At 41.1% G+C, this 13,361-nt stretch overlaps 1 protein-coding gene across 1 annotated transcript in view; it reads right to left on the reverse strand.

Moving 5' to 3' along the window:
• Positions 1–13,361, reverse strand: part of LOC139156276 (sodium channel protein type 2 subunit alpha-like) — an 88,877-nt gene that overhangs the window by 24,937 nt on the left and 50,579 nt on the right. The window contains exons 14-17 of the mRNA XM_070731701.1: positions 11,866–12,104; positions 10,952–11,125; positions 7,129–7,485; positions 1,735–2,184 (exon numbers count right to left, since the gene is read on the reverse strand). Of these exons, the coding sequence (XP_070587802.1) occupies positions 1,735–2,184; positions 7,129–7,485; positions 10,952–11,125; positions 11,866–12,104 (1,220 nt within the window). The remainder of the gene's footprint in view (positions 1–1,734; positions 2,185–7,128; positions 7,486–10,951; positions 11,126–11,865; positions 12,105–13,361) is intronic.

Consider the following 13,361-nt stretch of genomic DNA (forward strand, 5'->3'; position numbering starts at 1 on the left):
AGGTTAGATAAAAAGAAAGGGGTTGGTGGAAAGAGAGAGAAAAGGAAAATGGTGTTTTTGACTCCAACCTCAACTAACCTCATCTTCTATAGCATTCAGGGTTTGCCAACAGCTGATAAACAATGAAGATGCATCTTTACTTGGAGGACAGAATACCATTTATGTGCACAAATAAAGAAGTGAAGTTAAATAATAACATCCTGTGTTTAAAATTCTTGGAGAATGAGGCAGGCCTACTAGTGGAACGGAAAAAACCACCTGGTATTTATACTGCTTTTATATGTTGTAAGCCGCCCCAAGTCTTCGGAGAGGGACAGCATCTAAATTTAATAAATAATAATAATTTATTTATTCATTTGTAAAATTTATTAGACATCTGCCTTTCCACACTAGGGCGAAATCCTAGTTCCATAATCTAATCTCCCCATAAATTTGGGAAGTTCTAAGTTCAAATCCATCCTTAACCATAGAAGCTCACAGGTTGACATATGACTAGTCTCTATCCCACAAGATCACTGTGAGGGAGAAAAGATATCTAGTTTGAGTTCCTGAAGGAATATATATATATATATATCTAAATAAATAAAATATTATTACATGATTGTTATTGTAATTAGTGCTCTTTCGGTTAACGCTAGCTTCAAAAGGACCCTGGGTATAACTATTTTCAAAATTTTGACTACCTACTTCAAACACAACAGCATTTTATATTCATACATTCATACATTCATTAAGTCAAGTTAAAGATGTATCTCCCAGATATTTGGGTTGAAAAAAGTGTAAAAGTTATTGAGGTTTCTATGAAAATCAATTTTGAGAAGTCAACAACCTAAAGAGCTGGGTGGCGCAGCAGGTAGAGTGCTGTATTGCAGCCCACTGAAGCTGACTGTAGATCTGTAGGTCAATGGTTCAAATCTCATCACCGGCTCAAGGTTGACTCAGCCTTCCATCCTTCCGAGGTGGGTAAAATGAGAACCCGGATTGTGGGGGCAATATGCTGGCTCTGTTAAAAAGTGCTATTGCTAACATGTTGTAAGCCGCCCTGAGTCTAAGGAGAAGGGCAGCATAAAAATAGAAAATAATAATAAATAAATAAATAAATATTTCAGCCATTAATTTGAAGTGTGTAGATGGTATTCAACAACAGCATATTAACAGAATTATTCAAGCTTTGGCATGGTGTATGTTTTACTCCTCACAGCATCTTCTCCCTAACTTTTAGACTGTGTGAAATCTGTATTTCACTCTGCAGATATGTTGTATTGTATCTGTCATGTGCACTTATATTCAAAAATATGTTAGATGTCATTCTGTGAATGAAAGGACACATACCATACATAGTTTTGTATTACATGGTCAAAAGATAATTAGGTTGTTTAATGGTCACAAGTCAATACTAATAAAATTAGTAATTTCAATGAAACCCCAACTTACCAGCTTTTGACACAATAGACTTCATATCCACTAGAACAAATTTCTTTAACTTTTTGTAATTTATCTACTCGTATCATTAAACAAGTGATACAAATGAAGTAAATTGCTACAATGCTCTATTTTTAAATTCTACTGGCCAGGCATGATTCACAATTAGTCCAATAAAAAGATATTTCACTTTATTCAAAAATTAAGAATCCTTTAAAAGATTTAAGTCATAGAAAACTAATGGCACTATGGTATACATCGACAAATAACTCAAGCATATAAACAGTATTATTGTATAAAATAATGTCTTACTTCTTTGTTTTCTTCAAATTCGGATATGCTGCTAAGTTCCTCTGTGTTGAAATGTTCAAAATCAGACTCTCCCACTGCAATCGGTACAGTAACAGTAAGATTTGGGTTATGTATGAATGACATGTGATCAATGTTGTCGACGCAGCTGGTAATCATTCTAGGCCTCTGATAAACAGTTGTTTGGTTGATCTCCACTATGGTGTGGTTAGGAATGCCCTTCTCTTTCTTATCGTTTTGTTGATTAGGTGCACTTAATCCAGAAGTGTCCTTGCATCTTTGCAAAAAAACAATTTGCACAAATTCACATATCTTCCTCTTTATGTAATTTATTCCCCTCTGAATTCTTGATATAGCAATCTGTAGATTATTTGCTTCAGTTTCCTGCTCTGGAGCAGCAAGGCTGTCTGAACTGAAAGAACTCAATAATAATGCCAGGAAGAGGTTTAGAAGCTGGAGGATGGAGTAGGGAAATACATTAATTAGATTTTTTCCCCTTCTCTAGTTAATCATTTTGACATCTTGCTTTTGACTTTCTACCAATTGCATGCATTCACCTTTTAAGTTCTGATCATAGTAAAAAAACAACCACAATTACTGATTCTAGGTTTTCACCTTTGGCAGACAGGAAATCAAATTTATTTGCAGGATTTGTGTGTGGGGGTGGGGGTATCAATTCCATAAAAAAACACATTTGTATAATAAGACCTATGGTATTTTCAAAGTATATGATGCACCTTCCCCCCCCCCCCAAAAAAAAAAACCAGGGTAAAAACTTGGGTGCGTCTTATACACCGAATTTAGCCCCACCCATCCACCCCCACTCTTTGGTCTCTGACTGCCAGCAATTTACCTCCTCCTAACAAACAGCTGCAGAAACTGCTTAGCATAAGTCACTGATTATCTGCCTCCTGACACTCAGCTGACTGATTGAAGTTGCCAGCAAGCTCATGTGCTAAAATGAAAGTGAAACTAAAGCTGCAGGGAGGCAAATTGCTGGAGGGGTCAGACTGTGCTGAAACTGGCTGTTTGTTTTTTGCTGCAAGGAAATACAGTGGAACCTCAAGATACGAACCTAATTGGTTCCAGGGGGAGGTTCGTAACACGAAAGGTTCATAAGACGAAACATTGGTTCCCATAGGAAACAATGTAAAGTCAATTAATCCGTGCAACCCAAAAAAAACCCCCGCAAAAAACCGCTGCCGCCGGGCTGTGACCTTTTAAAACAGCCGTGCGGCTTCCCAGCCGGGCTGGGGGGCTTCCCAGCAACCCCCCCAGCCCGGCTGTGACCTTTTAAAACAGCCGCGCGGCTTTCCAGCAGCCTCTGAACGCCAAACGCGGAAGTTTGGGTTTGGCGTTCGGCTTCGGGAGACGGCTGGGAAGCCGCGTGGCTGTTTTAAAATGTCACAGCCGGGCTGGGGGGCTTCCCAGCAACCCCCCCAGCCCGGCTGTGACCTTTTAAAACGGCCGCGCGGCTTCCCAGCCGTCTCCCGAAGCCAAACGCCAAACCCAAACTTCCGCGTTTGGCGTTTGGAGGCTGCTGGAAAGCCCCCCAGCCCGGCTGTCACCTTTTAAAACAGCCGCGTGGCTTCCCAGCAGCCTCCGAACGGTTCAGAAAAAATTTGCCTCTTCTTACGAACTTTTTTCGTGATACGAACGCCAAACCCGAACTTCCGGGTTTGGCGTTCGGAAGCTGCTGGAAAGCCGCGCGGCTGTTTTAAAAGGTGACAGCCGGGCTGGGGGGCTTCCCAGCAGCCTCCGAACGCCAAACCCGGAAGTTTGGGTTTGGCGTTCGTATCACGAAAAAAGTTCGTAAGAAGAGTCACATTTTTTCTGAACCCCGGGTTCGTATCTTGAGTTGTTCGTAAGACAAGGGGTTCGTATCTTGAGGTACCACTGTAAGTCAATTTGCTGTAATGCCTATAGAATGTTCAAATTATTCTACTTATTTTTTAAAGACTGCTTTATTATTAACTTAACAAAATGAAGAAACTTTTTACAACAAATGCTTGATCTGAAGAGGCCCAGTGCTTTAAATAGCAGAGAATACTTCCAGAAAGCCACAGCAATTTTAAAGATCTGTAAAAGTATATTCTGAAATATAACAGTATCCTGTTTTAGTATTAAGATAAGGCAGCTGAGTTAAACTCTGACTTAGTCATGTTTAGAGTACCGTATTTTTCGCTCTATAAGACGCACCTGCTGATAAGACGCACCTAGATTTTAGAGGAGGAAAATAGAACAAAAATATTTTGAGCCAAAAAGTATCTATCACACATGAGCAAGTTCTTGCATCCATAATTCTATCCTTTCTGTGTCTTCCTCCCTCTTTCCTCCCTCCCACTTTCCTTTCTATCTCTCCCTCCCTCTTTCCTTTCTATCTCTCCTTCCCTCTTTCCTCCCTCCCTTTTTCCTTTCTATCTCTCCCTCCCTCTTTCCTTTCTATCTTTCTTTCCCCCTGCCTTTCTCCAAGCCCTTCCTTTTCCCTCTCCCTAACTACCCCCTTCTCCCTCCTTTCTATCTCTCCCTCCCCCTTTCTCTCTCCCTTCCTTCATCTTTCATTCCCTCTCTCTCCATCCCTCTTCCTTTCTCTCTTCCTTCCTCCCTCTTTTTTGTTCTTTCTCTCTCCCTCCTTCCCTCCCTCTATGTCTTTCCCTCCCCCTTCTTCCCCCCTCTCTTTCTCTTTCTCTTGCTTTCTTTCCCTGTCTTTCTCTCTTTCTTACTTTCTCGCTTTCTTTCTCATTCTTTCTCCCCTCCCTTCTTTCTCTCTCTCTTTCTCTCTCGTTCACCACGCCGGCAACAGAGAGAAAAAGAGAGAGAGAGAGAGAGAGTGAGAGAGAGTGGAGGGCGCCGTTGTCTTCGCCTCTTCCTGACAGCTCTGCAGCGAAGAGGAAACAGTCGCGCACCGCCTCCCGGGAGCCCAGCCGATTTTTGGAGCCGTTTTGTTTTCAGTTGGGCTCCCGGGAGGCGGAGCGTGGCCGGGTACCGTGTCTTCGCCTCCGCGCGCTGCCTCCGCCCGGCCGAAAACAAAACGGCTCCAAAAGTCGGCCGGGCTCCCGGGAGGTGGTGCGCGACTGTTTCCTCTTCGCTGCAGAGCCACACGGAGGCGAAGACACGGTGCCCGGCCACGCTCCGCCTCCCAGGAGCCCAGCTGAAAACAAAACGGCTCCAAAAATCAGCTGGGCTCCCGGGAGGCGGAGCGTGGCCGGGCACCGTGTCTTCGCCTCCGTGTGGCTCTGCAGCGAAGAGGAAACAGTCGCGCACCGCCTCCCGTGAGCCCGGCCGACTTTTGGAGCCGTTTTGTTTTCGGCCGGGCGGAGGCAGCGCGCAGAGGCGGAGACACGGTGAACGGTGCTTCAAGACCTCCCCGCCTCCTGAAGCGATTCCCGTAGCCTTCCCAAAGGCTCGGAACCGCCAACACTCCTCCGGTGCCGCTCCGCCTCCTAAACCTTCGCGGTGGAGGCGTCCCCCGGCCGAGCACTCCCGGAGGCCGAAAGGCGCGGCTCTCTTCAGGGTTGGGAAGAGGAGAGGCGGCGACAGAGGCGGGACACTTTTGGTGAGTATATCGCCGCCCCCCCTCTGCTCCAGCGCCTCCCCCCTCCCTGCCTGCAGCTTCGCTCCATAAGACGCCGCTGATTTTTCATCCTACTTTGGGAGGAAAAAACCTGCGTCTTATGGAGCGAAAAATACGGTAGATCTATTTAAATAATTGGGGGGAGTTAGTGTGATTACATTTAAGAAAATTTTCTGGGATTAATATACTGCCATAATATACATTTCTCCAATTCTTTGTTATTTCTATGGGTCAGACACACATCCACAGAAATACACAGCAAACAGTCTATATCATTTGTGCCATCTGCTGTTTGGAAAATTGCTGGGAGGCAGAGGCCTTTTTTCCTTGTCCCCCCCCCCAAAACCCCCCAACAACTAAGGTGCATCTTATACTCGGGTGCGTCTTACACTCCGCAAAATACGGTAAATTGGCTGGTTGGTAACACCAGATCAGCACTGTTTTGAAGATAGAATGGGATGGTATAGTGCTTGGGAAATAACAAATTAACTTGTAGGGGGAAAAAACCCCAAGGAGAATCTGTGTGATGAAAAGCAACACAAACATATAGCTAAAATACAGGCCTGCTAATACAGTCCAACTAACTTTACCTCTAGGCTACACTAAGTCTGCACAGCAAACTGTGGATGGTTAAAATATAGTAAAGTAGTAATATTTTACTGTTTTCACCAAGCAAGTAATAGAATAGTCTTGCTTGTGAAGTAAATGCCTGTAAATATGTAAATCGATTACTTGAAACAAAAAGAAGATTGCCCACCATATTTTTGCAATTACAATAGAGGAAACCGAAGGCACAATACTTGAATTTGAGTTGCATAGACTTTTAAGTTTAGCATTATGCCAGAATCAACACTATGCCCATCACAACACTTTAAGGCTGTGACAGCTATCTAAAGTTGCAGAAATCACAACAGTACTGAAAAAGTGATTTTTTCACACTTACAATTATTGCAAAACATTCCCCCAGCCCAGTCACATGATTTACATTGGGCTGCTTGATATCTGATTCATATTTATGACTGTCGCAGTGTCCTGGGATCATGTAATCCCCTCTTGCATCCTCTTGACAAGTAAAGTCCATGGGGAAACCAGATTCACTTAACGACTGGGATACTAATTTAACAACTGCAATGATTCACTTAACAAATGTGGCAAGGAAAGTTGTAAAATTGGGCAGAACTCACTTAACTTAGCAACATAAATTTTGGGCTCAATTGTGGAAGTATGTTGAGGAGTACCTGTATAGGGATCTTTGACATTCCTTGTAACTCTCGGATTATACAAAAGATATTTGAAAAGATGGACTCTAAATTTTGGTGGGAATCTGCAACAGCAGTTTTCTCAGCAAAACTAGTTAACTGACCTCATCAACAATAAGAGCTGTATAATATCAGACAATGCAGTAGAAACAATGCCATAACAGCTGCATACAACAGTGTCTACAAATACTTACCACCAGACTCCAAGGTGCTTTTCAAGAGGTAACTGGACCAATGGTAGGTTCCTACCAGTTGAGCCCGGTTCACGCGAACTGATAGCAATGGCGGCGGGAAGCTCCACCCACCCAGAATATCATCATGGAGCTTCTGCACATGTGCAGAAGCGTCATGCGTGTGTTCCGTAGCAAAGGTAAGTGAAACCCACCAATGAACTGGACTTCCTTTGTTTTTTCTTTCAAGACTTTTTTTCCCACTTCTGAAAAAGTTTCTTGGTAAAGAAGCAAAACGTTTTCAAGGAAAAAACAAAGAAGTCCATTTGCCTTTTGAAAAGCACATTTCGGACAACCATGATCTGAATAACTGAGAATCTCCATAGCTACTTACCACCAGGTTTCCAATCACCATCACCATCATAAAAACTGTCAGGCAAAGGGGTTGACCTGAAACCTCCATACAGTCCCACATGGTTTCTATCCATTCTCCACAAAGGACTCGAAACACGATCAAGAATGAGTGGAAAAAGTCATTCATATGCCAGCGTGGAAGTGTACAGTCTTCTGAAATTTTGCATTTACAACTATCATAGTTTTTACCAAACAGCTGCATACCAACCACAGCAAATATGAAGACAATGATAGCTAGCACCAACGTCAAGTTTCCTAAAGCTCCTACTGAGTTCCCAATGATCTTTATTAACATGTTTAGAGTCGGCCAAGACTTTGCCAGTTTGAACACTCGAAGCTGAAAACAGTAATGGAGAATTCATATGTAAGAAAATTTTATATTATATAAATGAGGTATTGGTACAGGCTGGCTAAAATGCAGCCACACTATTAGCTGTAAACGTGTAGCCTGTGAATTGTTTTAATTCCTCTTGTACCCATTTATAATACCACAAACCCTCTCAGATTGCAAAACTCTCAATTTTTAGCAGTAAGGGGGGGGGGTTGTTCTTATAATTAATTCTCTCTCAGAATACTTTAAAATTCTCTAATTACTTTTAAAAAATAACAAATCAGAACTCTGCTTCTATGCCACTTTAAAAGTGAACCCCATTTCACTAAATGGGGTTGAAATAAACACAAAATGAAAGAAAAATATTCCAAATCGGAGGGGGGTGGAAAAACGTCGGAAAGTAGGGCCCTGCTCTACTTACATATGTTACATACTGAACAATGGGCTTCAGTTACAGCACTGAAAACATAGACTTCTTTAAGTAACAATTGCCAAACAATGTTCACGTTTCAGTTTTCCTAGACTCCTTGCTCTGTTTTTTTAATTCTTGGTGTGCTAGCACGAACTGAGAAAATATATTAATGCTTAAAAAAAAAACCCAACCCAAATCATCCAATATTATTTCTTTACCAGCAGCAATTTTTGGAAGGAAAATAAAGGCCTCATCCACAGACCTTCCTCACCACAGCATCAAAATGGATTGTTAAATCTACCGTAGAGGTTACACCCTTATATGGAAGTGTCAAGAGTCAGCATCCCAATTAAGCCAGATCAAGATGATCTGCCAGTGTTCATCTGGGAAAGATACCGCCTCCCTTGCAGAGAGACTCTGAGGTAGATCACTTGTAGTACCACTGCAGCAGAATGGGTTTCAAATTCTGTCACTATCGGTTCTCTATTGCAGTGTTTCCCAACCTTGGCAACTTGAAGATATTTGGACTTCAACTCCCAGAATTCCCCAGCCAAAAAAAGCCTCTAGAGATGTTAACCTGATCCTATGCAGCTTTTGCTCAGGCAATCTCACTCTACTCGCCCACAAAACTTTTGCCAGACCCATCCTAGACTACTGCTCATCTGTCTGGAACCCATACCACATCTCAGACATCAACACCCTTGAAAATGTCCAAAGATATTTCACCAGAAGAGCCCTTCACTCCTCCACTCAAAACAGAATGCCCTACGAAAATAGACTAACAATCCTGGGCCTAGAAAGCCTAGAACTACGGCGCCTAAAACACGATTTGAGTATTGCCCACAGGATCATATGCTGCAATGTCCTACGAATCAATGACTACTTCAGCTTCAACCGCAACAACACAAGAGCACGCAACAGATTCAAACTTAATACGAACCGCGCCAAACTTGACTGTAAAATATATGATTTCAACAATCGAGTTATCGAAGCGTGGAACTCATTACCGGACTCAATTGTGTCAACCCCTAATCCCCAACACTTCTCCCTTAGACTCTCCACGATCGACCTCTCCAGGTTCCTAAGAGGCCAGTAAGGGGCGTACATAAGTGCACTGGTGTGCCTTTCGTCCTTTGTCCAATTGTCTTTCCTTTCTTTCACCTATCTTATATATTCTCTTCCTTTCATATATCCTCTCCTCTAAGTTCACTTTCACCCTCTTTTATATTATCACATGTCCATTTTTCTTCCTATGTATCTGTGTATTGGACAAATGAAATGAAATAAACAAACAAACAAACAAACAAATAAATATCTTCAAGTTGCCAAGGTTGGGAAACACTGCTCTATTGGGAGCATCTGGGTGGGTGGGCAGAACTTCCCACTGCCGTTACCAGTTTGCCCCATCCAGGGCAAACTGGTAGCAAACCACCACTGCACTGCAGGACTGTCCCCCCTATGCTTCCATTTGGCCATGGAGCTTGCTGCCTCTGTGACAATTTATGCCGTTGGAGACAACAAAACGTCCCAGCAACCCAAACTCTTTCACTAGTTTCTAGTAGCTATTTCAGAAAGTTGCCATTCCTTCCAATAGCTGCTGATGTCAATAGAGCAGGAAATCACAGGAAGAGTTCCTTCAACATCCCTGATCCTCTTGTCTGGCTTCTGCCCTTACCTCTGTGCTTCTCCCTAGTGACAGAAACCATTGTCCTGTCATGTGAATGTAGCAATCGTTGTAGCTTTGTTTTGGAGGTATCTTATGAATGTTATGGAGGCAATGAACAGCTCTATTTTCTTTCCATAATGTGTGTTTGTGTATAAGGAAAAGCCATACACCTGACAGCCTTATATCGGAAGGCGCTTGCTGCTATTCAGTGTGAATGCTTGTGAAATCCAGGCTGTTATTAATTCCAGAATGGCCTAGAAATTTCTTCAGGGAACTTGATTTCTTTCTAGGAAATACAAGCTTTTCATTCTGCTTCCTTTGAATTTGCCCTTCCCAGATCAAACACTGCCTACCACAGAAGTTACTTCAAACGAAGATCTTGGTATATTCAAAAATCCCAATCTGGTTTTTCTAATATAAAACTTCTGACCTTTTATAACAATCTCCAGATAGGATAAACACAGTCTATCAATTCCAGAGATTTTATGTGTTATGTTCTCTATGGTTAGATCCTATGTAGCTAGATGTTATTAATGCTGGAAACACAATAGTGAACTCTCTTTACATTACATATTCCACATAGGTTTTCTATTCTAGTAATAATAGCGAAAATGCTTCCTGCTGAGTAAATTGTAGACTCCTTCAGTATTTTCAACTTATTCCAGATAAAGAGGATATTTAGGGCGGAAAGGTTGCTTCATTTAAAATGCACATCCGAAACAGGGAGTTTGCATTCTCATTGATTGATTTGATTTATACGCCACCCTTCTCCAAGGACTCGGGGAACCCAGGACCTAGCACATTATATATTGATAATGCATTAAATCAGCCTGTTTCCCTGTAAGAAAATAATCATATACATGGATATTCCCAGAGTTGGTTTTCTGCTGGTTCGTACCAGTTCAGGCAAACCGGCAGTAGTGACCTGTGGGTGGGCCTGCCCACCAGCCCCGGAGCTATGCTGTCCTACTTAGGCTTATTTTGTTGTGCGTGCATGTAAGCTGTGCACATAAGCAAAGCACATGCATGGAAGGCCGTGAGTATGCATGTGCACATTTGCGAACCAGTAGAGAAGGTAAGTGAATGCTACCTCTGGATATTCCATCCAAGTGTTTGCAAAACTTCTAGTGAAGATCTTGGTATATTCAAAAATCCTACTCTGGCTTTTCTGATATAAAATTTCTGTTCTATTATAACAATCTCCAGATAGGTTAAAAGGAGTCTGTCAATTGCAGATATTTTATGTGCTTTCCCGCTTAAGTGAGATAATCTGCAGATATATGCACAACTTGCTAGATCCACCAACTCCAGAATCCACGTAGAAGGATTTTTATCTTAAGGAAAATTGCAGCTATGTTTAAAAAAAACCATCCCCTTAAAGTTCAGATATTTACCAGTCGGAAAGATCTTAAGACTGACAATCCATCCACATCTTGAAGACCCAGCTCCATTAAACTCAGGGTTACAATGATGCTATCAAAAATATTCCAGCCTTCTTGGAAATAATAATAAGGATCCATGGCAATTATTTTGAGGACCATCTCTGCAGTGAAGATTCCAGTGAAAACCTAAAGGTAGAATGCAATCAGTTAGTTATTCCCATGAAAACATCATGTATTATTTTGTTATTTGTAGGCCCCGAGTCTATGGAGAGGGGCGGCATACAAATCAAAATAAAGAAATAGATAGATAGATAGATAGATAGATAGATAGATAGATAGATAGATAAATACAGTTCAAGAAACAATACTTGAAAGACAGTGAAAAAACAATTGTTTAAATCTCATTTGTTCTCCAGCTCCCACTGAGGAAATCAATGGCTTGACATAATTTTAAAAGAGCTGAAGTACAGGAGAACTTATATCAAAGGGCAGGGAATGAACCATGGAAGGTTTGTAGGGGGAAAAAACAGTATTTAACAATTTAACAACTTTCAATCCTGGTCTCTGGAGAGGGGCGGCATACAAATCTAATAAATGATAATAATAATACACAATTCTCGATCAGAACACCACCTTCCTTTACAATCCTATTGTTATAACCATAATTCTGAAAACAAGAAACAGGGCCATGGGAACCACACATATTCCATAAAATAGACTCCAGATGTAATCCCAGGAAGGATTTCAATATTGTGTTGGAAAAAACAATGTTTGCTATATTGATGATTCCTGCTAAAAAGGCACTGAGGTCTCACTCAGATTTATATTTTCAAAAAGTTTAGAGAGGCCCATTTTTGGAAAGCTTTCTTAGAATTTATCATTTTATGAATTATAAAATCATTTATATTTATAATTACTTGACTTACCATATTTCCATTTTTAAGAACACCACTGAAATATTCATCAATTGGATAATGTTCCATGCTCATGAATAGTGTATTTAAAATAATGCAGATAGTAATTCCAAGATCAACAAATGGATCCATCACAATTAAATGAATAATTTTCTTTATTTGTAACCATCTATCAGAACAATTCCAAATCAAGTAATGGTGGGCAAATTTATTCCAGCATGGTGGACATTTCTGTCTTGATTCTTCAAGTTCTAAAGGAATTGAAAACATAAAAAACAACAACCCACCTTATATTGATTTCATGATTTATATTAATCAGAAAACAACTTCATTAAAATCTGAATGGCAGGTTCATTTCTATCAATTTTCTGTCACAGCACATTTGAAATACTGCTACTTAAAAGGGCAAACCCATTTCGCAGATATTGTAACAATTGTTAAGACAGAAAATGAAGTGCTGGATATTTTATTTATTTATTGCCATCACACAGAAAAGCAACTGTAGGGAGTGCGCAAGAAAAAAACCTACTGTTCAATCAAAATATTAAAACAATTACAATTCAAAATACACCAGGCAATGTTATTATTTATTAAATAGAGAAAAAATGATGCAGCCATCTTTTAAGACCACCATTTCCTTGAGATACTTAAGCAGCCACGTTTTGAGGGACATCGAGAAGCATATCAAGGAAGGGGGCCAATTTCATTTCAGAGATGAATGGGTGAGGATGGTGTTCCACAGAATGGGCACCACAGCAGAAAAGGCCATTTCCTGGGTCACACTTAATAAAACTCTTTCACAGACGGCTGATGTAACTTGGTGAAGGTGGTCCTTTAACTAACCTGGCCCCTTGCCATGAAGGGCTTCAAAATCAACATCTTGAATTGTATCTGGAAACAAACTGGTACCAATGAAGCTTTACAGAGCAAAGATGTGACATGTGCCATTCTAGGGGCATGCATAACTGCCCAAGTCACCATATTTTGCACTAGTTGAAATTTCCAGATACTCTTTAACAGCAGTCCCATGTACAATGGTCCCACCCAAGGAGGTGATCAGGACATTATTCTTTGTCAGTCACTTGTGAGTAGAACCTCTTTCAACAGAAACAGGCACATGGCAAAATTGTTACCAAAAAATATCCTGCACCATCTTGAGCATGATGACTGGAAAAATGATGGAACCAACCTGTCCCAGTTCAAGACTCTATGACCTGCACCCCATTGTTCATCTGCAGCCACATCAGAGGACAATGGTGTAGGGTCCTCAAATGTATATGGAGAACTGTGCATTGATCTAATTGTAACTTCTATTCAAACAAAGAGGTGTGTAGAATTTGATCTACCCTTTGTTTCTTCCTTACTATAACAAGACACCTAAATTAAAAATGACGTGTTGATTAAGGCTTTGTCATACTTTATTCTAGTACTTGAAAAAATCTTCTTCTAAAAACACATCCAGTGTACTCAAGTGGGCCACGTGCATTTTTGCTGGGAGAGGGTTTCCG

This window comes from Erythrolamprus reginae, chromosome 1 (assembly GCF_031021105.1).
Source record: "Erythrolamprus reginae isolate rEryReg1 chromosome 1, rEryReg1.hap1, whole genome shotgun sequence".
NCBI classification, from domain to species: Eukaryota; Metazoa; Chordata; class Lepidosauria; order Squamata; family Dipsadidae; genus Erythrolamprus; species Erythrolamprus reginae.